This window comes from Mucor mucedo, assembly GCF_025094135.1.
Source record: "Mucor mucedo strain NRRL 3635 chromosome Unknown EV154scaffold_22, whole genome shotgun sequence".
NCBI classification, from domain to species: domain Eukaryota; kingdom Fungi; phylum Mucoromycota; class Mucoromycetes; order Mucorales; family Mucoraceae; genus Mucor; species Mucor mucedo.
The window spans coordinates 131,971-155,789 of NW_026252306.1; the positions used below are offsets into that span (position 1 = coordinate 131,971).

At 35.9% G+C, this 23,819-nt stretch overlaps 9 protein-coding genes across 9 annotated transcripts; 7 read left to right on the forward strand and 2 right to left on the reverse strand.

Annotated features, from left to right (window-relative positions):
* Positions 1-2,063: 2,063 nt before the first annotated feature.
* Positions 2,064-5,138, forward strand: EV154DRAFT_549650 (aminopeptidase). The gene is made up of 4 exons (XM_051604878.1): positions 2,064-2,220; positions 2,277-2,378; positions 2,442-3,184; positions 3,252-5,138. The coding sequence occupies exons 1-4, from the start codon at positions 2,090-2,092 to the stop codon at positions 5,072-5,074; spliced, it is 2,799 nt and encodes a 932-aa protein (XP_051460149.1). The 5' UTR covers positions 2,064-2,089; the 3' UTR covers positions 5,075-5,138.
* EV154DRAFT_439371 (uncharacterized protein) lies at positions 5,110-6,268 on the reverse strand. Its single transcript, XM_051596897.1, has 5 exons — positions 6,188-6,268; positions 5,962-6,123; positions 5,795-5,897; positions 5,486-5,732; positions 5,110-5,420 (listed from the first exon to the last, which is right to left on the reverse strand). Exons 1-5 carry the CDS (start codon positions 6,242-6,244, stop codon positions 5,186-5,188), a joined length of 804 nt encoding a protein of 267 aa, XP_051460150.1. The 5' UTR covers positions 6,245-6,268; the 3' UTR covers positions 5,110-5,185.
* Positions 6,269-10,504: 4,236 nt separating this feature from the next.
* Positions 10,505-11,137, reverse strand: EV154DRAFT_416296 (CybS-domain-containing protein; the record flags this gene model as incomplete). The annotated part of the gene is made up of 4 exons (XM_051595726.1): positions 10,505-10,653; positions 10,713-10,733; positions 10,803-10,988; positions 11,044-11,137. 4 exons carry the CDS (start codon positions 11,135-11,137, stop codon positions 10,505-10,507), a joined length of 450 nt encoding a protein of 149 aa, XP_051460151.1.
* A 1,762-nt stretch (positions 11,138-12,899) lies between these two features.
* On the forward strand, positions 12,900-14,355 carry EV154DRAFT_416491 (ClpP/crotonase-like domain-containing protein; the record flags this gene model as incomplete). The annotated part of the gene is made up of 4 exons (XM_051595740.1): positions 12,900-13,188; positions 13,249-13,441; positions 13,505-13,684; positions 13,746-14,355. The coding sequence occupies 4 exons, from the start codon at positions 12,900-12,902 to the stop codon at positions 14,353-14,355; spliced, it is 1,272 nt and encodes a 423-aa protein (XP_051460152.1).
* A 90-nt stretch (positions 14,356-14,445) lies between these two features.
* Positions 14,446-15,134, forward strand: EV154DRAFT_131579 (DNAJ heat shock N-terminal domain-containing protein). The gene is made up of 3 exons (XM_051594020.1): positions 14,446-14,572; positions 14,634-14,751; positions 14,807-15,134. Exons 1-3 carry the CDS (start codon positions 14,486-14,488, stop codon positions 15,016-15,018), a joined length of 417 nt encoding a protein of 138 aa, XP_051460153.1. The 5' UTR covers positions 14,446-14,485; the 3' UTR covers positions 15,019-15,134.
* A 116-nt stretch (positions 15,135-15,250) lies between these two features.
* On the forward strand, positions 15,251-15,739 carry EV154DRAFT_416294 (RF-1 domain-containing protein; the record flags this gene model as incomplete). The annotated part of the gene is made up of 2 exons (XM_051595725.1): positions 15,251-15,448; positions 15,509-15,739. The coding sequence occupies 2 exons, from the start codon at positions 15,251-15,253 to the stop codon at positions 15,737-15,739; spliced, it is 429 nt and encodes a 142-aa protein (XP_051460154.1).
* A 926-nt stretch (positions 15,740-16,665) lies between these two features.
* EV154DRAFT_561008 (uncharacterized protein) lies at positions 16,666-17,556 on the forward strand (the record flags this gene model as incomplete). The annotated part of the gene is made up of 2 exons (XM_051605644.1): positions 16,666-16,801; positions 16,877-17,556. The coding sequence occupies 2 exons, from the start codon at positions 16,666-16,668 to the stop codon at positions 17,554-17,556; spliced, it is 816 nt and encodes a 271-aa protein (XP_051460155.1).
* Positions 17,557-18,653: 1,097 nt separating this feature from the next.
* EV154DRAFT_131607 (uncharacterized protein) lies at positions 18,654-19,711 on the forward strand. The gene has a single exon (XM_051594021.1). The coding sequence runs from the start codon at positions 18,957-18,959 to the stop codon at positions 19,599-19,601; it is 645 nt and encodes a 214-aa protein (XP_051460156.1). The 5' UTR covers positions 18,654-18,956; the 3' UTR covers positions 19,602-19,711.
* A 1,734-nt stretch (positions 19,712-21,445) lies between these two features.
* EV154DRAFT_500637 (uncharacterized protein) lies at positions 21,446-22,850 on the forward strand. The gene is made up of 4 exons (XM_051600611.1): positions 21,446-21,506; positions 21,578-21,729; positions 21,788-22,432; positions 22,495-22,850. Exons 1-4 carry the CDS (start codon positions 21,503-21,505, stop codon positions 22,612-22,614), a joined length of 921 nt encoding a protein of 306 aa, XP_051460157.1. The 5' UTR covers positions 21,446-21,502; the 3' UTR covers positions 22,615-22,850.
* Positions 22,851-23,819: the final 969 nt, after the last annotated feature.

Genomic DNA, 23,819 nt, shown 5'->3' on the forward strand with positions numbered 1-23,819 from the left:
ATTTTATTTTAAACAAAAAAAAAAAAAAAAAGAAAAAAAAAAGAAAAAAATTTAAACAATTGATACATATTTATCTAAAGTATTTTCGTCGATGATAATAGTCGTACATAAAAAATATCTCTCCTTGCAAAACATTATAAAAGTACTAGTGGGGAGAGAAGGGGGTAGACAAAAAGTGTCGAATATTACTCTATGTTTGATCCAAGTTTAGCTTACAAGCAATGTGGCTCTATATAATACAACGCGAGCCTTTAAATAAAAAAAATAAACGAAAAACGGTGATAATAAAGAATTTCGATAATTGATTATGATCATGAATATATGACAGCTTATTGTTTTAATTTTATATTTTTCATTGTTACGACGTAACAATTTGATTGGCTTAAATCGTCAATAGAAAAAAAAAATTAAGGATAAGGATCTTCGTGCGTTTGAATTCGCGTTTAGTTATATGATTGGGAAATATGATCAATGCCCTTTGATTTACTCCTAATACAAGTTTTTATGCTTTTTGCATATCGATGTTATATATTAGATACTCTACCACAAGTTTGTAAATACCAGGAAGCCATATTTCATTAGCATATAATAAGATAGATGGCTTCGTCTGCTTTGGGGGTAAAGATAATGTCACTGTATATTTTCATAGAGATTTTAATCAAAGATTTGTTACTATCATCAAAAAAGTTTATTACCCCGTCTAGAAAATAGAGCAAACCTTAAATAACTCCAAAAGTGCGCCACTGAATAAATTGGCCCCTTCCACACTCATAAAAAAGTCCCAACAAGTTTTTAATTCACCAATTGGATTGCGTAACACAGCATAAATCGAGTTTATTCAGCCAATAGAAATAGATGACAGTACCTGCTATGATCATACTCTGATTAGGGTACTTAGGAGTCCTACTATATAAAGCGTACGGTTCTCTATACAAAAAGAAGATCCACATCACAAAAAAAAAATGCATTCAGTTTGGAGCCCTTCCACTTCTTTATCATAAAGCAACTAGTTTATATAAGTAGAATATGACAAAAAATGTAGTATAAGAAATATGCATGATGTATAGGCCTTCTTAAAGAAAACTGATCATTGGTATTAACGAGATAAATACTAAAAAAAAAAAGGTTTTAATGATATTATCTACGTAATTGATGACCTTGTAAGTTTAATTTTCTGGAAGATTCGATACCCTTGTTGGTGCAACTTTATCACAAAGCGTATATGATGAGGATCCCTGTTCTAGAGAATAGGTTTGAGACTTAATTATTTACTGCAAACAATCCTTTTATATTAAAAAATACTATTCCTAAGCAAAAGCAGGATCAACTATTGAGCCATAAATTTAAATTAACGAAATCCATTAGCCTGAATGTACAGTCATAGCTAAAGTTTATGCAATTTGTCGTGTGAAAAACTACTCTGTCCGGTTAATAAAGCTTTGTATTTACATTGTATCATTTATTGAATACTAAATGTCATTATTTGGGATTGTACACGCTTTACAAGGTAAAAAGTCTCTTTTTAGTAAATCTGATCGAATTTAACCTTCTTCCTTTTTTAAACAAGCTGGGATATGTTAAAAAAGAGCACGATTTTTTTTTTTTTTTTTTTTTTTTTTTCAAATGAGGTGATATGCGCCGAAAATATACGGACTATTTTAAACGTTACTAAAGGCGCGTAACATAGGTAACGGAGAGCTTATTTGTAACGCCTATAAAGCCATCCATGTTCACCCGTATAGCAAACATCTTTCCAAGACCAATTGAGACGTTTGGTCAGTTTTATAAACATTTTACTTAAGAATACCGAGAGCCGGCAAAGGTCCACTCTTAATAAATCAACGTCTATGACCCGGCCCAATAAAAAATTTGCGCACTTTTTCATCTCAAATATGTCAACAAAGTTTGAGCTTCACTTTTAAAACAAGATTTTTTTCCTTATTAGGTGCGTAATTCCTCATTAGGTTTAAACAAAAAATTAAGTCCGGTCATTCGCTTTTCAAACACGTAATACAGGTATAAATATTGAAATCTTGCCTCGTTAGGAACTTCTTTTTTACCACGCCTTCTTTGTCTTTTTTTTAAAAAAATGTGCACATCTTCAGCTGTCGAAAATCCTGACCGTCAAGTCTTACCTACAAATGTCAAGCCTACTCATTATGACTTGACTCTTCAACCCAACTTGAAGACCTTTGTTTTCCACGGTCACGTTAAAGTCAAGTAAGTCATATACATTCTATTCCTCAACAATGCAATTTCTAACCTCTTCTGTATAGCTTGAACATTAACACCGATACTAAAACTATTGTCCTTAATACGCGTGATATTAAGATTAGCTCTGCAATTTTATCTTCTGAAGGTCTCAAGACCGAATCAAAGTGCGTGACTAGTAGGACATAGGAATCCCGCGTTTCTATTTAATTAACTTTTCTTAATATTAGGCAAAATGCTACTGATATTACCTATGATGAAAAGAAGGATTTGGCTACGTTCAACTTTGCCGAAACCGTTCTTGCCAATACAAAGGCTGTCTTGGATATCACCTTTGAAGGTATCTTAAACGATCAAATGGCTGGTTTCTATAGATCCTCTTATAAGGATGCTGAAGGTAACACCCAATATTTGGCTACAACCCAATTTGAATCTACGGATGCTCGTAGAGCTTTCCCCTGTTGGGATGAACCTAGTCTTAAGGCTACTTTTGATGTTACATTGGTTGTTCCTACCGAGCTTGTTGCTTTATCCAACATGGATGTTACTTCTGAAAAGCCTTACAATGACACTGGTAAGCTTACCGGCAAAACCGAGGGAAAGACTGAAGGAAAGACCGAAGGAAAGACTGAGGGAAAGACCGAGGGAAAGACTGAGGGCAAAACCGAAGGTAAGACTGAAGTATCTGGTGCCAAGAACTTGAAGGAAGTCAAGTACGCCACTTCTCCTTTGATGAGTACCTACCTTTTGGCTTTTGTTGTTGGTCCCTTTGAATACATCGAATCATTTACCAGTGGTGAACACAATGGTCGCCCTATCCGTTCTCGTGTTTATGCTTTACCTGGATCTGTTGAACAGGGACGTCATGCATTAAATGTTTGTACTGCTGCACTTGAATACTTTGCTCAAGTTTTCGGTGAGCCTTATCCTCTTCCCAAGATTGACATGGTTGCTATTCCTGATTTTGAGGCTGGTAAGAAAGCAAAGAAAAGCAAGAGAAAGTATAACTCACATTTAACCACTTTTTTTTTTACACATAGGTGCTATGGAAAATTGGGGTTTGATCACTTACAGAACTGTCGCTTTATTGTTTGATGAAAAGTCTTCCTCTATTGTTTTCAAGAAGAGTACTGCATACACCGTGTGCCATGAGTTGGCTCATCAATGGTTTGGTAATTTGGTAACGATGGAATGGTGGGATCATTTGTGGTTGAATGAAGGTTTTGCTACCTGGGTCGGTTGGTTAGCTGTTGATAACATCTTCCCCGATTGGGATGTCTGGACCTCTTTTGTTAACGAAGATATGCCAAGAGCTTTAAACCTTGATGCTCTTCGTTCTTCTCATCCTATTGAAGTTACTGTCAACGACCCTGCTGAAATCCATCAAATTTTCGATGCTATTTCTTACTATAAGGGTGCTAGTGTCATCCGTATGTTGAGTTCTTGGTTAGGTGTTGAAACTTTCTTAAAGGGTGTTAGACTCTACGTCCAGCGTCATAAGTGGGGAAATGCTTCTACCAATGATCTTTGGATTGCTCTTAGTGAAGAGGCTAATGTTGATGTTTCCAAATTCATGACATTGTGGACTAAGCGTGTCGGTTATCCAGTCTTATCTGTTGAGCAAGAAGGCCAAGAAGCTATTAAGGTTACTCAATCTCGTTATCTTTCTACTGGTGACTTGAGCGAAGAAGAAGATAGCACTGTTTGGTGGGCCCCTCTTGGTATTCTTACATCTGCTGGTGTTGAAAACCATACTTTGACTGAGAAGTCTCAAAGCTTCCCTGTCCCTTCTGACGGTTTGTTCAAGTTAAATGCTGGTCAAACATCTGTTTATCGTGTCAACTATCCTATTGAAAGTATCCGTGTTCTTGGTGAAGAAGTCAAGAAGGGAAGCAAGGGACTTTTGACAAACACTTCTGATCGTGTTGGTTTAGTTGCTGATGCTGGTAATTTGTGTGTCAGTGGTGAGCAAACCACTACTGCTTTATTAGAGCTTGCCCAAGCTTTTGTCAATGAAGAGAACTATTTTGTCTGGTCTCAATTAAGTACACACATCAGCAAGATTCTCAGTGTCTGGTATGAACAACCCGAAGAAACCCGTGATGGATTGAAGTCTCTTCGTCGTAGTTTGTTTGCCCCTATCGCTCACAAGCTTGGCTGGGAATTTGCTGAAACCGATGATTATCTTACCAACATCTTACGTGTTCTTGCCCTTACCAATGCCGGTAGATCCAATGATCGCGAGACTGTTGAACAAGCTAAGAAGCGTTTCTGGCAATTTGTAGAGGGTAACACTGAAGCTCTTCATCCTAACCTTCGTGGTCCTGTTTATAGCATTGTTTTGGGTGCTGCTGAAAACGAGGAGGAAGAAGAAAAGTTATGGGAAGAGATTCTCAAGATTTACCGTGATGAGACTTTGCCCACTGATCAACGTTTGATTGCTCTCAGCTCTTTAGGTGGACCCAAGAGCAAGGCCTTGATCCAAAGATATCTTGACATGAGTCTTGATGAAAAGGAAGTCAGAGGTCAAGATTCCTTGTATGTTTTCAGCTCTTTATCAGCCAACCCTGATGCTCGTGAAATCCTTTGGAATTTCTTTACTTCTAACTTTGACCTCTTGCACTCCAAGTTCTCCAAGTCTTTAAGTTTGTTCGCTTCCACTGTTCGTTCTGCTGTTGGTGGTTTTGTCACCTTTGATCGTATTTCTGAAATTGAAGCTTTCTTTGCCGATAAGGACACTAAGGAGTATGAGCGTTCTCTTCAACAAGCTTTGGAAGGTGCTCGTGTCAATGCCAAATGGGTCGAAAGAGATCACCAACTCGTTGCCAATTGGATCACCGAAAACGCAAAGAGCTTTGCTTAAAAAAAAAAAAAAAAAAATAATATAAACCCTGTAAATAAAATTGTATCAATTTTTTTTTGTTTTTAAAAAAAAAATGTTTTTAATGGTTGAGAGAAATTATGTGTAGACTATCTATTGGGCAGGTGCTTGTTGTTGAACAATAGAGTCACCGAATTTGGTAATCATATCCTTGGCCATGACATACACTTTAGGAACAACGGCAGGGATACGGGCATCGGCGTTGGGAGGGAGAAGTAAGGTATCTAATCTGACGCGAAGTTCGGTGAAGGTTTGACGAGTATAAGTAGATAAATGATAACGGAAACGGAGGAATTGACAGAATAAAATTACAGGTAAAAAGTTGAAGCTTTTTTTAAAGAAAAAGTCGTTAGATTCCTGTCTTCTCTATTTCCTACGCACCAAATTACTTACCGGAATAATCCAAATGTTAAACGAACTGCAATTACTGTTACCTCGGATTGAGCTACAAAACGCATTGCAACACCATAATATTGATCAGTCCATGCTTTGATTTGCTGCTGAGTTTTGGATTGCCAGGAGATTGTAGCGGGTGCATCTCCGCTAGTTGCAGTACGAGGAAAGACATTGGGAATAATATTGGTACGAATATAACCAAGAGCATGGAAAGCAGAGAATGTAAAGAAAGGAATCAAAGTAACTACAGAAATTTAAATCGTTCAGATTCTCTTTCCTTTACTCTCTCACATAATTGTCACTTACCAGTAATAGGACTTGAACAGAACCAGAAGAAAGCAAGTAATAAATATTGCGCATTCTCATCCATAACTAACTTACGGGCATATACAGCATTAGGTTGAGGTTTCTAAAAGGGAATTATGCATTTCAGTCAATGAGGTCATCCTTTGCTATAAAGAAAGAAAACTTACACCGTGAGATTTGTAGATGACCACACCATAAGACAATAAGGCACCAAAGTAGGCAGCTTTATAGAATAATGCGTTTGAACGGAACAAAGCAACGGTAATGACATACGCCAAAGTACCGAAAAGTGTGAATGCATGACCAACAAACCATGCGAATTGAAGTGTCTATTTTATCAACTTAATACTTTTGTTTGTTTGTGCGTATTTTATTAAAGCACGAAATTTTTACCTTTACAAGCGCGGTGACGCGAACTGATAGTGGAGTGGAGGCTGTAGGAGGTGCCATTTATTATTTTTTTTTAAAGAAAAGAAGAGCGATGAGATAATAAAGTTACGGGAAAGTTTATAGGACCACTAAAAACTTTTAGAAAAAAAAAAAACGTCACGCATCGATGCAAAATGATTGTGTAATGCACATTTTTAGACTCTTTTCGCTGAAAATAGGCAAGCATTATTGCTCCAAAAGGTATCGTAATAATGTCATAGTAAGGATCATCAAGGATTTTGGGGATTTCTCCCATGCCAAAAGAAGCAAATGTTTTATCACAAATATTAATTTTAAAGGCGTGATAAATAAACATTCAAAATATATCAATACAGGCAGGTAGCATAAAACTGGCGGGCAATCTTTTTTAAATACGGCGGAATGACATTTTTCCACTTCCCACCCTACTCATACAAGGTTTTCTGTCATTTTTCACAGTTAACATGACCGCATAAAGCAATGTCAAATGTGCAGAGAGTCGATCATTCATTTCCCAGTCATCTCTTGTCACGTCATTTTTATAAACCAAAGATTTTCTTAAGTCTCTTTGTTTGAAGGTTTAGTAAACCATACACGGAAACTCAGCGGAGATATAAATAGGCCATGCCTGCTTTAATAGATAAAAAGCTCAGTATCTAAGTAAGGACTACAACAATAGTATTAAAAATATCTGACAGCTTCTTATAAATATGCATGATTACTACGCAGAGAACATCTCCTTATATACGCGAATAAAAAAAGAATGACGTCAGAGTTTTCCTTTGGCTTTTTCATGCGGAATGACCTTACTTGGTAAAGAGATGGGACCGAACAGTCTTGAAACCGCGGCTATAGAAACATTTCTAAGTTTCCTTGTAATTTGCATGGTGTTGAGCTAGCCGTAGTACAAATTTCGCGTTAGTATGAACATAAACAGATATGATAGAGAAAAAGTTATATCACTTACCAATTAATCAGATAACACCCACTGGACACTGGGGGAACAGCTCCAATAGGCTATACATCATGAAGTAATGCTTTAAAATGATAAAATAAACTGTAAGACTGACTTTTTGCATAGAACATATATAAAAATTATCATACCTGTGACAGTGTAGGACACTGTTGGTAACGGAAACCAAATTCTAGACTGCCTTCTTCCTCCGATAGATAAATGTTGTATTGGTACCAACCCCGGCATCAGTAAAAACCTTTTGCCTCCATTAAAAAAAAACCTTAGATGAGGAAAAAATTGGGCAGTACAAAAGGAAAAGATAACCAAAGGTCAGCACAATCAGCTCAAAAGTAAACAACGACATTTTGATATGTATTTTGTCTACAAAATTAAATAAAATAGAAGTATCATTTATACTTGCTTATTTTTACGATACTTCCGTCCTCTTTTTTCCTTTCTTTTGGTGAACAAAGGAATAAAGAAAGAAAAAGTCGAAAAAGCCCTTTTATAAGTTAAAAAATAATAATATATCAAATCAAATGTTGTTAGAGACGTCATTTTTGTATAATATGGGGTTTCGACGACAAATTGAGAATAATAATTTCTTTACCTTATGATGATGGGAACCAGGTTTATGAATTTTATTTGATGTGTATGTTTTACATGGCTCTAAAAGAGTTGTTTGTGGATGTATTACTATCAGGATTAATTTCAGGTTTTAGGTTTTAGGTTATATTTAATTTTTGTCTGTAGAAAAATCTGTCTTAAGCTTCCAGGTTCTTACCAATGGTATCATATAATTGTAGGTTAAAGTAAACATGAGACTGTGAATTTGACTGAAAATCGAAATATCTTACAGATTAAGTGGGTGATTTTCGGCTTGAAATAAAGAAGCTGTCTGAGAATCGAAAACTCTTACAAATTATGTGAGAGATTGACCGGGAGTAGGTGGCATATGTAAAGTTTTTATTGGACATTTAAGTTTATTTGGGGACCAAAGGCTCAACCAAAAGACCTAAAAATTAGATGGCGTTTGTTCTAACGCGAGAATAAATGTAGTCATCAGCTTCAGAAACCGGTTTAGAAGCTCCATGGTTGCTTTGCCCATCAAAAATCTGTAGCCTGTTCCCCTCTTGTTTTTTTATTTTTGAAGTGTCATATTTTTATGGATATATAAAGAGATATTCTATATTGAAAAAAAAAAAAAAAGAACCCGATATATTAAGCCAAAGTAAATACTCTTGAAATGTAGTAAAGAACACTGTATGGCATCGAAACTGCGAGAACTGATTCTGCTGGTAGAAGTGGTTATGTTGTTTCTTCTTTCTCGACTTCTGGTGTAAGTTATGATGTTGTGGTAGACGATCTACAAATGATCACTTGCAGCTGATCTGACTTCCGCTTTAACAATATCGCATGCAAACACATGTATTTATTGAAGTGTGATATGTCTTGGTTGTCTGTATTTGAAGGTAAACATAAATACTATTAAAATCTTTACGGCTTGAGAGCCATCAAAACTAATAAAAAGTGGGTGAGTGCACACGGAGACTGACTTCCTCGCAGTTGCACTTGGGCAGTTTTCTTTACTGAAACTGGCTAGCGAGTCTTCATTTTTTTTATAGTAATAAAAACCACATTTTCTTTTTTTAATCTTTTATGTTTGTTTTATTGTAAATGTCTCGTATTTCGTATGGAGAAGTGGATGGTTTACCCATATTAATCGCATCAGAGTTTAATGGTGTCTTGCTTTATTATTATGTATTGGTTGGTTAGGAATCATCGCCATCACAATTTTAATGGATGCGGTTGATGCGATTAATCTGAGGGTATACATGCCTGGCCGCCCTGGAGATAATTGTATCTTTAATTATTCAAGCCAAAGTATGTTTCCCCTTTATGTTGGCTGGCGCCTAATAACATGTCCATGCCCGAAATAAAATAAAATAAAAAAGACTGCTGAACGGAGCGAATGATCTATGATCATTAAATATAAGCATTAAGAAAGCTTTTCTGACTAGACATGATAATTTTACTAACAAACACACTATTTTTGCCCTAAAGAAAAATGGGAAATACCATTATAAAGAATGTTACACAACACCATTTATTCATGCATCGAGTACCACAGCAGTTAAAACTTGTCCATTTTATTATCAAGCAATTTGTTTTTTTTTCTAATAAAAAAATATGTACTTTGATACTTCTTTGTCATGTTTTAGTATTTTATGAAGAAGAAAAAGAGACCAAAAAAGGGCTCGACCTTTTTTTAATGTCGTGATGTTTAAAAGAAAATGCAAGCTAAAAACGAGTGAACAAGTTTCAATTTTAAACAAGTTCTAGTTTGTGTCATGATGATATGATTGTTTAACCATGTAGATTTAAGGAATACCTACACCACTTTACCAACATTGATAGATTAACGTTTCAGATTGCACGTAACTCACGCGGCACTTACAAATGGTTTGTCAATGATTTAACAATATATGCTCAGAGTGAAAAAAATTTAGCATGAAACAATAGTAATCAGAAAATAGATGGACAAGTAAATACTACGAGTATCTGGGTTTATCAGTGTGAGCAATGACAATCTTTAGAAGATCTTTTCTGTTATTAATTTTTCACCTCTACCTGACTTAGAATACTGTACTATTGTTTCCAAACATATTCCGCCTAAATATGATGACCATTAGTCTAGATCATCGATCCCAGGTACAGAGCGTATAGTCACGATGAACTATCAGGATATGAACACGACGTAATTGCTAGCCAGCGGTAGACTGCTTCAATAGGCACACAAAAACCTTTGACCAATCGAGATCAATCTGTTTTAATTGTCAAAGTTAATTAAGCCACGGTGTTTTATTTTGTGTGTGCAACATCTCAATAAACCCGATGTGTTCGTTCATCGCATGAAAAGTTTCCAAACTACCAGTTCATTTAGCCAGATCAAGGCATCGGAACGTATTCATCATGACCGTAAATAATGATAACCTACTTTCTACGATACTGGTTTCAAGCCAATAAAATCAAAAATACAAAGTTTGGGTTTCATAGCGATTTTTTTATAACGTTATAGTTATGAGCGGTACCTGAGTGGTACCTGAGCCGAATCGGAACGTTCAAACAGAGCATCTCCAAGGATACTCATATTCCTGATGATGAAGTAGGTGAAAGAGGATAAGAAACTTTCCTGAAACTCAAAAATAAACGTCCAAAGTCAAAAATAATTGTAAACGAAGCCAATTTGCTGATAATCCGATTCAAAAAAACAAGAATATCTGATGCTAGCAAAAAAGTTCCTATTGATATTCTTCAGAATATCATTTTATTCTACAATTTTTTTTTTAGACCCAAAGCTTGCTGATGAATTCAGTGATTCCAATATCATTGGTGTTGAATTGGTAACAACCAACAAGAACACCAGTGGTGGCGGCCCATAAAGCTCCGGTCATCACCTTGTTAACAATAACACCGTTGCGAGGATTGAAATAATCTGAAAATAAAATATAATTACTATTTACCCCGCATTTTCGAAATATTTTCTGTGCTTACCAGTGATACAAGCATCAAAACCTATAATTTTTTTTTTAAAAAAAAAAGTTATTAGAATCCCACACTTGATATAATATCAATTGCATTTACCGATGTGAAGATGAAGAGGGAGGACAACACCCAAAAGGGTATCGGTGATAGGTGAGGCACCGAAAGCAAGTTGTGAAGTGATGATAGGAACTAAAGCAAGAGAAGCAGCACGCTCGATATCCCAATGGTAAGAACCATGGAGACGGTCAGGCTTGTGGGTGGCAACTGCATTCGACTGAGAAACAGCTACACATAAAAAGTCAATATGCTTTTTTTTACAGGTACGGATTCTCAAACTTACAAGAATGAATTTTAACAAGACCCATGGGCTGTTGACGCATCATGAGACGAGCAGTGGTGCGAAGAGCAGGAGTAGCAGCAAGACGGAGAGCCATTGTTTATAGAAAGAGTGGGGATGGTATGACTGTAAGTAGAGATGAACAAGTAAAAAAAAAAAAAAGAAAAAAAAAAATCAACCCTTGATCAATTCTTCCTTCCGCCTTTCGGGAGTATCCGCTAATCATTGTTTGATGACGCAGAGGAAAACTTCTCCACATTAAGCTGGATTTTAATATGCACCCGAGTTTGTTTTATTTTTGCGCTGCTTTCATGAGGACAGGGTGAGGTTTTAGCCTTGGTGTACGTTAATCTTACACTCAAGATCACTGTTACCAAAAGTCAAAGCCTTCGTAAAACCGTCTAAAACATTGTTTCTTGTGAACAATTTGTTATTTAGAAAGCATTTGAATGTGGAATAACTGCCTTGTTTTTAAATTACATTTTTGAGATTCGTTTTCTTTGCTCCTATACATCGAAGACAAAAGCTGTTTGCGTTTTAAATTAAAAATAAACTCGCATAAAAGATACCGCTATACATATATGGACTTTGTATGTTCATATGATTTTACAATACATACCCACATCTTTTTATTTTAAACGAATGAAGGGCACACGGAATACTAGAAGAAGTAAACCATGTGTGTAACGTGGGTTTCTATTGAGGACAGGAACATCTATGCCATCAGGGAGTATTATCCTCTCATATGTCTTAAATTCATAAGTAAACAATTGAAATATGTAGCATCTTTACAAATTTATCTGAAGAACTACGCGGTGAAATGAGAGGCTAAAGAGAGAGAGTGATAACGGCATCAAAGATGAAAATGACGAGTGAAATGATAATGAATACGACAGCCGGTAATCCTCTTTTTCTCTTGAGCATAATCTTTGGATAGGGTTTGTTTCAACAATTACAGAATGTGCATGTTTTTAAACTATTACATAATTGAATGATCCTTAAATCATTGTATATATGGTAAGCGAAATAAGAATTTTTGTCTGGATAGTTTGTCTCAGTGATCGTCATAAACCCCACATGGTTTCCCGCACACGGTCAACTAAGAGCCAATCAGATGAGTTTCAAGACAAACGCATCGGAGTTGTATTCTAGGCCTAATAACCCTGTCGCTGCTACACTGTGGTTGAAGGGTTTGCAGGCCATTTCATGACTTTTATGCTCTCGAGGTCAGTGCACGGCATGAAAATAGAAATGATGGATACGTATATAAAAGGCCTGTATATATCCATGACCCTCAGCTACTGTTCTTTTGACAGCGCCACTTGGCTCAATGCATTGTGTTTCATCAGCTCAGTTGATAGTAAATATATGCCGATGCAACAAAAGGTATGATACTAACAAATACGTAATAATTGTAAAAAAAAAAATAGAGTGTTTGTTTGGAAACAATGGTAAAAAAATGAAGATAAAGTCAGTAACGTGATCTTAAACCAGTCCCAGGCACCCCCCACAAAAAAAAAAAAAAAAAAAAAAAAAAACTTAATTGTTTTTATTTTTTTTTATTTTTTTACTTTTTCTATACTAAAATACAATGAGTCTGTTATCATTCGTCACAAAAGGTGTATTACGTTCAAGTGTAAAAAGACCATTGTATACCCGCTTTGTAATTAACTCTTCTTTATACCTGTGAAATGCCCCGTTACTAATTTAAAGGAAACTAGATCTCCACAGAACATCATCAACATTTTCAAGAAGATTTACCCGAGGTAATAATTTACACAGTTGAGCAATAAAGGAACGTTTTGACTGACGAAATATTGTAGACACATGTGCTTCATAGAAAGTTATCAGGTGCCCGTATGTTTATTTTAAACCGACCAGAGAAATTAAACGCACTGAACTTGAACATGATAAGAAATATTGGACCTCAATTAAAAGCTTGGGATGTATCCAAATTAGCTAAAGTGATATTGATGAAAGGAGCTGGTCAAGGCAAATTTAGTGTGGGTGACGATATTCTGGATATCTTGATCAAGGCAAAGGAAAAGGATCCAGATGCATTGTATTTTTTTCAAGATAAGTTTGCTCTTGTCCAAATGATTGCTACTTTACAAACACCCTATGTCTCGGTATTAGATGGATATGCATGTAAGTTGATTAGCTCATAGTAAATGAAGAATGGTAGGCTGATTTTCAATTCAATCCAAGTGGGTGGTGCTCTGGGTTTGTTTGTACACGGTCCATTTAGAATCGCAACAGAAAAGACAATATTTGCTATACCAGAAATTGGACTAGGCGCCTTTTTAAATTCAGGTTCTAGCTTTTACTTGCCTCGTTTGGATGGTGAAATCGGTACCTATCTTGCCTTGACAGGTCAACGATTACAAGGCATCGATACATTGTAAGTATCATTATGCTCTGGATATTCTCAATTAGAACGGAGAAACTAAATCTTTTTATTTAGTTTCACAGGCATTGCTACTCATTACATTCCTTCTTCGAGATTAGCGGCTTTAGAAGATCGATTGATTGATCTTGAAACTTCGGAACATGAGATTATCCAACGAGTGTTAGAGAAATTTGTCGATAAGAAGCCAGTATCCAAAATTGGATTCCCGGCTGATATACGACAAGCTATCGACAGGTAAATAAGAAGATACAGAGAAAGGGATGGGGGAGAATTCAGATGTTAATATGTCAGGTAGATGCTTTAAATTTAATACAGTGGAAGAAATCGTCTCAGCTTTGGATAATGAGAAACCTTCAGCATGGAGCCGAGAAACTAAGCAACGTTTATTGTCAGTGTCACCCACAAGTTTGAAAGTGACGCTTAAATCATTAAGAAAGGGTAAAAGCATGTCACTGGTTGAATGCCTTGTGATGGAGTTTGATTTGATCCAGAAATTCTTGGTGACCAAAGATTTCCATGAAGGCGTTGAAGCTGCCTTTTTAGAGAAGCCTAGAAGAAAACCACAATGGCAACCACCTCAGTTAGCTGGTATTACCGAGGAGGATATTGATCAATTGTATTTCTTGGAACCTTCACCCAATACTCTCTCATTACCTTCAAAATTGGATTTGCGACAATATCCTTTTGCAAGATTTGGTCTGCCTACACAAGAAGAAGTCAGGCTGGCTGTGACAGGTGAAGGTGCTGAATTCCAAATGGAAGGCAGATTAAAAGAACAAGACGAGATCATATCCTGGTTTGAAAACGGCCACAAGAATAAATGGGGTGTCAAGGAAAAAGTCATGGATATATTGGATCGTAAAGCTGTAGCTACGGTGGAAGAAGGTCTTGTCTGGAAGAAATAAGTCACACTTTTTTCATGTTATTCGATTTTTTAATTTTTTTTTTTTTTTTTTTTTTTTTTTTTTTTTTTTTTTTTTTTTTTGCTTTGTTGTTGTTGTTACAACACTTGTAAATAAAAGAAAAAAGAAGGTCATGTCAACACATTACGAAGTGCTTCAAGTAAGCGAATCAGCTTCACAAGACATGATTAAACAACGTTTCCAGCAATTGATTTTAAAAGTACCTTTTTTTTCCCCTGTATAAATTCAGTCTTCACTAAAAAAAAAAAACTCAAAACTAGCATCATCCTGATAAAAATACACAACAAACTAATCAGGACCAATCACATGCTATTTTAAAAGCTTGGGAAGTTCTGAGAGATACCACACGTCGTAGAGCCTACGATATCGAACTTGAATGTAATCTTGCCTTTCTTTTTCGTGTCAAAGCTCTTTTTTTAATCCATTTATTTAGGCCAAAGAAATAAACAGGACATGGCGATTGGAGCAGAAGTAGATTTAGACGACATGGAGTACAATGAAGCGCAACAGTCTTTCTCATTGGTATGTCGTTGTTCGGGTGATTACGTAATCACAGAGGATGAATTAGAAGTTGGGATTGATGTGGTTGGCTGTAATAATTGCTCCCTTCGTATACGTGTACTGTATGATGTTGTAGAAGAGTAATAAAATTTAGAGATCACCTGTAAACACACGTCATTGCGATATGCATTTCTTATCACGTATTGTCAAGCAGAGTTTGATGCTGTAATTAAAGAGACATTGACAGCTGTTTCGTTGTTGTAAACTCCTTGTCCGCAGAATAGGTAAGGGGGGACAATCTGGCAGGTTTTCCTTTTATAGAACGATTAGGGTGCGGGGGGAGGAATAAGGGTTGCTTTTTTTTTTCTTCTTTATCATGTTTTCAACCATTCGACAATTGATTTTGCAGCGTACATTTGCAACGAAACCACCCATCGGTAGGAAGAAAATTGTACTTAATGATGAAGATTTAATCGAGACCTTTGTCAAGGGATCGGGGCCTGGAGGACAATGTATTAATAAACGATCGAGTTGCGTTGATTTACGACACATTCCTACAGGCATTCGAGTACAGGTAATATTACACTGGATTAAAAAGATTGCGAAATGGAAAAACTGATTTGCTCTTCTGTAGTGTCAACAATCAAGATCTTTGGCGGATAATCGTGGGATCGCTCGAAAATTGTTGCGAGAAAAGTTGGATGAATTAGAAAATGGATCGTTGAGTAAGAATGGTCAAAAGGCAGCCAAGATTGCGAAGCAAAAGGCCAGAAGAGCCAAACGGGCCAAAGAGAAATATGCGCCCAAAGACACCGCAGATGCAGAGTCAGCGGCAGCAGCAGCGGCAGCAGCAGCAGCCGAATAAATATAATACGAAGGGGGCAGTGTCAGAAAGACGGAACAGCAATACGAAAAGGTCAAGTACATACGCATCATGTATAAAGTCATATTTTTAACGGTAACATATAAATTTGGTTAAAAGAAAAAATAAACCCCTTTGTGTGTCTCCTTTTTCATCATAATGATATTAACGCAAAAGCCTGTTTACAATGGGAGTATGTCTGTTCAAGTGTGAATAATAGATTTGAAAGGGGAGTTGCAATATAAAAAACTTCTTTTACTAAATTATGCAGTGTAAATAATGGGAAGGTGCACGGGCTGAAACTAGTCCTCTTGGCCTTTTTGCTATCATTGTTGCTCCCTTGGCTCTCCTATTTAAATCTTCTTTTGCTATTAGGTCTGTAAGCTAAAAATAAGAAACGGTTGTCAACTAAAGTCATTAAGCTAAGCCTTAACGGATATATTTGCTTAGCTTCTCGTAAGATACGCTTGTGGTGCTCTCTATTGCTTAGTTTACACTATCGATCGATTAGATACAGTCAAAGAGAGGGGGATGTTTATAACCTGTTGACTAACAAATCCGATGAATGCAGGTATTATGTGCATTTTCATTGACAGTTAAATAAATGAATGCCGCGCGGTGTTATAAAAATAATCTTTTTTTGCGTGCACCTCTCACCCCTCAAAACTTCTGTAGGAAGGAGATGACTTAAACTTTTGGTAATTTTTGATTTACGTTGAACGCAGGGAGCTCAAGAAATAAAAAGGGAGACTAAATTGCCAATGAAATTTAGAAACTGCACTCTCTCTCTCTCTCTCTCTTTTCTTTTATACAAACTAAAAATGACTTCCCATATACACAGAAAAAAACCTCAGGCCAAAAACAACACTTGGTCTTGTTCTTCTTCCTCATATTATTTAAATACATTGAGTCAACAGCCAAATTTTACAATGACAAGTACACCAATTGAAGAAAGAATTGATTCATATGAGAATAAATATCAAACATGTATGCAATCTCGTACGTTATTATCCGATTGGATCAAAACAAACAAGGAAAAAGGCTTGCCAGAGCCGTTAACGGAAGGTAAAAATAAATATAAAAATGACACACTAGCTTTGTGAGGCACATCCAGTTCTAAACAGTTATTACTTGATATAGGTTATTCCCCTCCTTCAAGATCTCGATTACCAGACTTTCTGTTTTCTTCACTGTCAGCACGTTCCAAACGTAAATGTGAACAACCCACTGCCATTTCTTCTATCAGCACTTTCCTTAAAAAAGCAACCAACTACAAAACTACAACTCCACCTAATCATCGTTTCTCTCTTACCTCCTCTCTCAATCGATTCTCCTTGCAAAAGAATAACATCAACAGTGATGATGATAAGAAGGGTTATTTAGCCGAGATGATGATTTCAGCCTCGGATGTGACGCATAATAAAAAGCCTAGACCGCAATCCTCCATATTACCACACTCGCCATCGTCAGTGTTCCTGGATAGATTAAGATCGAGAACGCCGAGTCAAGACGGAGGAGATAATAAATTATGTCATAGTATTCTTCAACCCAACACGCCCAAATTTGCTGGGATTAGTACACACGGTGCTGAATTTAATCTTGATGATAATATCACACCTCCTTCATCTCCTTCCTCTACAGAATCCTCTCACTCTCCTCCTCTTATCAGCCATTTTAGTTATTCAAGACAAGGTGGCAAATCTGTAACACAAGAGAAAAAGAAGAAGCGTGCATCTCTTTTAATCACCCCTTCTTTGTCTACTATACGTCTTTTACCCCAAAAATCACATTTCTTAAAGCGTCAAAGCATGCTGGCCTAAAGAAATATCTTGTAATCTTTTGTTATTTTTATACATATATACATACATGTTTCTTTTTTCTTTTATATATATACAAGGCCTCTTCTTTTTGTTTTTAATAAACTAAGAACCCCTCCAAACAAAACTATTCAACCACCACTCCTTTCACCCCCCCCCTTAAACTCCTTATTGTGTATTGATACTCTTTTCTCATCGTCATTATATGGGGTAAGTAAAAAAAAAAACATAATTACACCAGCACGCGCATGAATTTTGGTGATAGTTTGGTCACCATGGAAGCACCATGTAATGTTTTGTTTAATAAACCAGTTTCTGTGCATCCTTTATGAGAAGATCTGGAAAACTATAATATAAACAAGATTTGGAGGACCCCATCAATCCCCTAGTTTCGTGTACATGATACAGTCTTTTGCAATACAGTTTCTCTGTTTAAATTACTAGTCACATACAGCACAGACCAGGAAACTGGGTTTTGGTGTTCGCATGGCTTATTCATGTTCCAAGTGCCACTGGGCGGTTACACTTACACAGTAAAACAAAAATTGTCGCAGCTTTATTTAATTAATATAGTTAATTTTAATAAACTGGACTATTAGACTTATTAAATTTGTAATAGAGTCAACTAGGGAACGTTCAAATTAAAAAGAAATAAACGTTAAAAATATATATATATATCTGTCTTACCATATAGGAGTTTCTTTTTGTGTGTGTGTGTGTGTGTGTGTGTGTGTGTGTGTGCGTGTGTGTGTGCGTGTCTCTTTTTTAAAATAGGTCCCTATTCCACCCCTGGCTAGTATCGAACCTTTTTCATGCTGCCATTTCACCGAGAGATTGGCGCAGTGGTTTTCATTTTACAGTTAAACAATAAAGGGCTTTGAATAGGCGTAGGTAAGTTTGCATCGCGTTATCAAATACTTACCGCGTTTTTTTTTATCTTATGATCCTTTAACAGACATATTCATCAAAAAAGTCCAAAAAGAGGGGCGAAGGGGGAGCGTGGTTATTGCTTCAAGAAGTTTATCTTTCTTTTTTTAAAAAAAAAATCACCTGCACTTTGATCAAATATTTACGGGGTGTGTGTGTAACTCATGATGTTTGTATTGCTATTTAAAGGTGCCACTTGAGTTTGTTTTTTGGCGACTAAGCCAGCAATTTGAGTTGTTTAAATCAAAACGATACCATTTAGTCACACATTCGCCTTTCTTTTTGAAATATTTCTCTTTCTCTTTTTCTCAACCTCTTTTTAAAAGAAAATTTTACATATACCAAGAGGCACTCTTATATATATGAAATCTTGAGAAAACCCACTGAAAAAAAAAAAACCGTTAAAAAAAATAAAAATTTAAAAAAAAAAGCCCGCTATTTTTTCTAGCATTCAAAAGTTTAGCATATCCAACACAATGGATACTTTTTCCAGCCAATCATCTGATCACTCTCAGCCTCACATTCACTGTTGCAGCACACAACTATTATTTGACAAAGTTACAAAATCTCTTGTAGGCGTCGACGATTGGATTGCGCAAGAACTGGAACGAATCAGTCACAACACATATCCACGTAACTGCAATAACTACGAAGCATTACTATATGTAATTGAAGGTCATTATCAAACCGAGAGCTACAGTTACCCAGTCAATGATGAATCATCTATGACTAAACTAAATGATGACACTAATAAACGGGGGAATAGCCAACTGACCCAGAAGAATTTGATTTTGGCTTTTTCAGAACTTATTCAGTATTGCCAACAAGAATCTCCTCAATTCTATTTATTCCAACACCGTCAACCTCTCGAGCTCTTAATGGAGCTTGAAAAAATGTGTGATATGAATGCAGATATTCAGACTTCGCAAAGAAGATTATCGTGTATCCTATTTGGCCAAAATATACCCATTATCAATAAATTAGTAAGCGCCTGGACAATCATCTGCCTATGGGCTCGGCAAGATATCGTGTCCATACCACAACAAGAAAAATGGAACATTTTTGGTGTCTATTCTTATCAAATTGCTAAAAAGGCCTGTGGTATACAATCCAAACAATAAAATTTCTACCATATATTGCATAAAACCTAGTGTAACATTTCATCTTATTATAAAAAAAAAAGCTTTGGGTCGCTCCACCCTCATTACATTGCTTACAAAATAACATTACCATTTATGTAAACAAATATTGTAAAAAAAGAGATTATCTTTGATTTGTAGGCAGTGTTTCATATACCCCCATCCCATTTACCCTGCCTGTTGCTGTTGTTGTTGTGTCATCTTTGCTCAAGGGCGCAGTCTAAATATGAACGCCTTTTTGCATATAACCTTAAACCAAGTATTTATAACCTTCGTCTCCATATTCCGCGTGAGTTGAGATCAGGGATGTAAAGACCCTATACTTGCATACGATACGTCTTTTAGGAGGCTTTCCTTTTTTTTAATTGTCAAATATTTACGCAGGGCTATGATTTTCGTTTATACGTAAATATTCATTTTTCATTTAAGTCCGCATGCAAGGGATCTGATACTTATTTTTCGCAAGTACCACTGATTGGAATCCTCACAAAAAACGTATGGTGTTTTCTATGTTACAACAGGGTTATCATTGTCAGACTTCACACTGAATACAACGCTTTTTTTGGGTAAATGATGTTCCGATGATGACATGATCGTCCAGACCGTGACAATATTTGCTTTAAAATCTACCATAAACATAAATTTGATTCTTACAACATAAATGGTTAGATTGAATATTGTTACATAAGAGTATACACATTATATGATGCCTTTATAACATTGTTTCAAGTGTATATGCGTAAAAAAAAATCAGGGACATAGAAATCTGGCCTAAACTTGGTAAAAATATTTGAGTCTATTATAACACTCTGAGAAAAGAGAGACTTTATGCAGAATGGTGCCATTAACGTTATTTCTTTATCCAAATAAATGCTCAATTATGTTTCAAAATGGAAAGGAATAACTCAGTAAGTATTCATAAGCTGGTAGATTGGTTTCTAAGAGCAGGATTTAAGAATAACACAACCCTAGTATCAGAAAGAAAAAAAAGTTAAGACTTTTGACAACAAATATATTGAAAAAACAAAGGTTCCGTCATTATAACATAAAGATTTCCTTGATCAACTAGCCATATTTTCCTAAATATTCTACGGTGCTAAGTCCTTACAACGTTTAACTCAATATCTTTTCGACGAAGTTTGTTGCGATCAATACATATTGACTTTTAAAACAATATTGAATTTTGTTTTGAATGTGGTATTACCGAACATATAATATCTCAGGAACGGTATTAAAGGCAGTAATTAGTGCCTAATACCTAATACAACAGATATATCGAGAAAATGCATTAAAACAGTATCAGTCGAGGTAAAGTTAGAAAACTTTTATACAGGTCCAGAGATCACCATGGTATTGCAACGTACGACTTTAATTCCACTTCTTATGTTACACATGTATGACCGTGATTAAAAGTTCGCTCATCATGACACATTGGACATAAAAAAGACGTTCGGTTTCCCGTACATTCGTAGCCGAAGAATGTCAGCAGTCACCAGTGTGTTACAGTGTGGACGAACAATAGCAATGTGCCATCAACTTTTTTAACATTTGATGGATCTGTTTGTTGAACATGGTGTTAATGTCATGAGACATAAGGAACAAAAATATGCTGAAATTGAGCCCAAAAAAAAATTTTTTTTTACCCCATTTTTTTGTGCAATTTGTTCGTGTAAGTTAATTATTCGCTGTATCAAGTTGATTTTCAGAACGCGAGGTAGATTAGGCTTCATGATTGGACACACCCCCAAGCAAGTGATTCCACACACTACATATTTCACATGCTAGGCACGGATGACGTCGTAGATTTTGGATATACAAAAAGGGCTTTTTCCGAAAAAGCGTCATTTTAATATTTTTCTTGTTTTTTAGTAAATAGACATACAATGGGTAAATAAAGCAAAAAAAAAAAAAAAAAAAGTTGTATAATACACATTTTTGCTTAATAATAATTATGATAGATCCTATGCCAACACCTAGCTCAAGCAGTGGACTTTTACCTCCGGCCAAGAGAACCAAAACTTCTACTACCACCTACAAGAGTTTAACAGCCAATTCACCTTTACTTCCAGTTGGTTTAGACATTTCAGGGTATGATTTCAAAGTGAATGAGGTATATAAAAATAGAAGAAAAAAAATTGTAGAAAGAGACGTTTACACATCGGCTATAGCCTCCTACCGATCGCCCAGTTCGTATCTATTGTGATGGTATTTATGACTTATTTCATTTTGGACACGCCAAAGCATTAGAACAAGCAAAGAAATCGTTCCCGGAAGTTTATCTGCTTGTAGGAGTATGTAGTGATGAGGAAACACATAAACGTAAAGGAAAGACAGTAATGACAGATACAGAACGATATGAAAGTGTACGTCATTGTAAATGGGTGGATGAAGTTGTAGAAGCAGCACCGTGGTTTGTAAATCAAGAGTTTCTTGATAAGTATCAAATTGATTATGTGGCTCATGATGCCGAACCTTACCAATCCTCGGAATCAGGTGATGTGTATGCTTTTGCAAAAGCACAAGGCAGATTCTTGCCTACACAACGTACAGGAGGCATATCAACATCAGATTTGATCACAAGGATTGTCCGTGATTATGATTCTTATCTTCGTCGAAATCTGGAGCGTGGTGTCAGTGCTAAAGAGCTCAATATTTCTTTCTTAAAGGAACGAGAAATCAAGACAAAAAAGCATATTGATGATCTAAAGAAACAAATCAAATCGGTTGTGATGGAACATTTGGGTACTTGGGAAGATCAGTCTCATAATTTCATTCGCGGATTTGCTGGTAGATTTGGTGCTGAAGATGTTGTGGTACGTTACTTTGGGTTTTTTTCCCTTTTTTTTATTTATTTATATATACTAACATTACACAGCAAAAATTCTTGAATAAGCGAAGATTGGTTACGGGTGACAAAAGATCACGTAGTTCCAGTAGTCAAGATGATTCGGATTCTTCCTCTATGAGTGCTCACTCCAATGAAACACCTATTTAAAACTTAATACCCCTTTTCCCCCTTTTCCCTATTTTTGCTTTTTATTTTTGCATACAACATAAAGATCTGGTCTCGAAGATGCATCACTGCCCGTTGTTTCTACTTTCTCCAATTTTAATAAACTAAAAAAAACCAAAATTTTACATGTAAAATAAGCATAAAGGATTGAATACTAAGTGCCATTCTTCGAGACGAAGTAATTGATTTCTAATCAACTTTTGTATGATAATATCTACCGTACTAATGCTTACGTACATATGAATCCACAATTATCTTAAAGAACTGTCCACGTTTGGTTTAAGGAACCTATTTCGTTTATTAACATAATTATAAAAGCTCTTTATTTGTGTCTCATCAATTTATTGACAACAAGCCAGAGTGAAGCTTATGAGCTTATCAAAGACCAATTAGGATTTCGTCCAATTAGCAGAAGGGTTAAATTGGTCGATCATCCGCCAATGCTTGTACCATTCGTCTTCCAATGCCCTATGATACTTTAGAATGAGTGCAGATATATATATATATACATATATCCTACTTTTGGAATCTTTCCATGATATCAGTAGTAAGTAAACAGTGGGTCATATAAATCCGAGTAGTAATTTGGCTTACATATGATTGTATAGCCACACTCGATTACATGGTGTTTTTAAAGTTACAATATAGATGTGTTTGTTAAAATACAGAAAAGATAGCCATATCTTACCGTATTCGGATTAAGCTGGTGGAGGTGTGATGGATTGGTTAAAATGGGAACATACTGCTTACCTTTAATTGTCGTTTTATCACAAGTTCTACATACCACGAAACCCTACGATAGCCACGGTAGCCCCCCCCCCCACCAGCCCTACTTATAGATCTTATGATCTTATGGAATTTGTTAAAAAATGAAGAAGCTGTTGATAAGTAGCCTTTTCATAAAACTTGGTATTTTGATGGTATAGTTATGAATAAGATAAAAAAAAAATTGAGTGCAAGTGAATTACATGATAAAACGATAAACGACGACTGATTTATGTCAGGATGAGGTAATTGATAATTAGAATAAAGGAATAGTCGTGACTTAGAAAACCGGTATTTCATGTAATTGTTGTAGACGAGTGCTGACTGCAAAAAGGAATGGTCTTATGCTACCCGCCATAGCGCTATGGAGAACGAACTCAAGGCTGATGATATTGGTCCTTCCAAGGTTACTCATATGGATC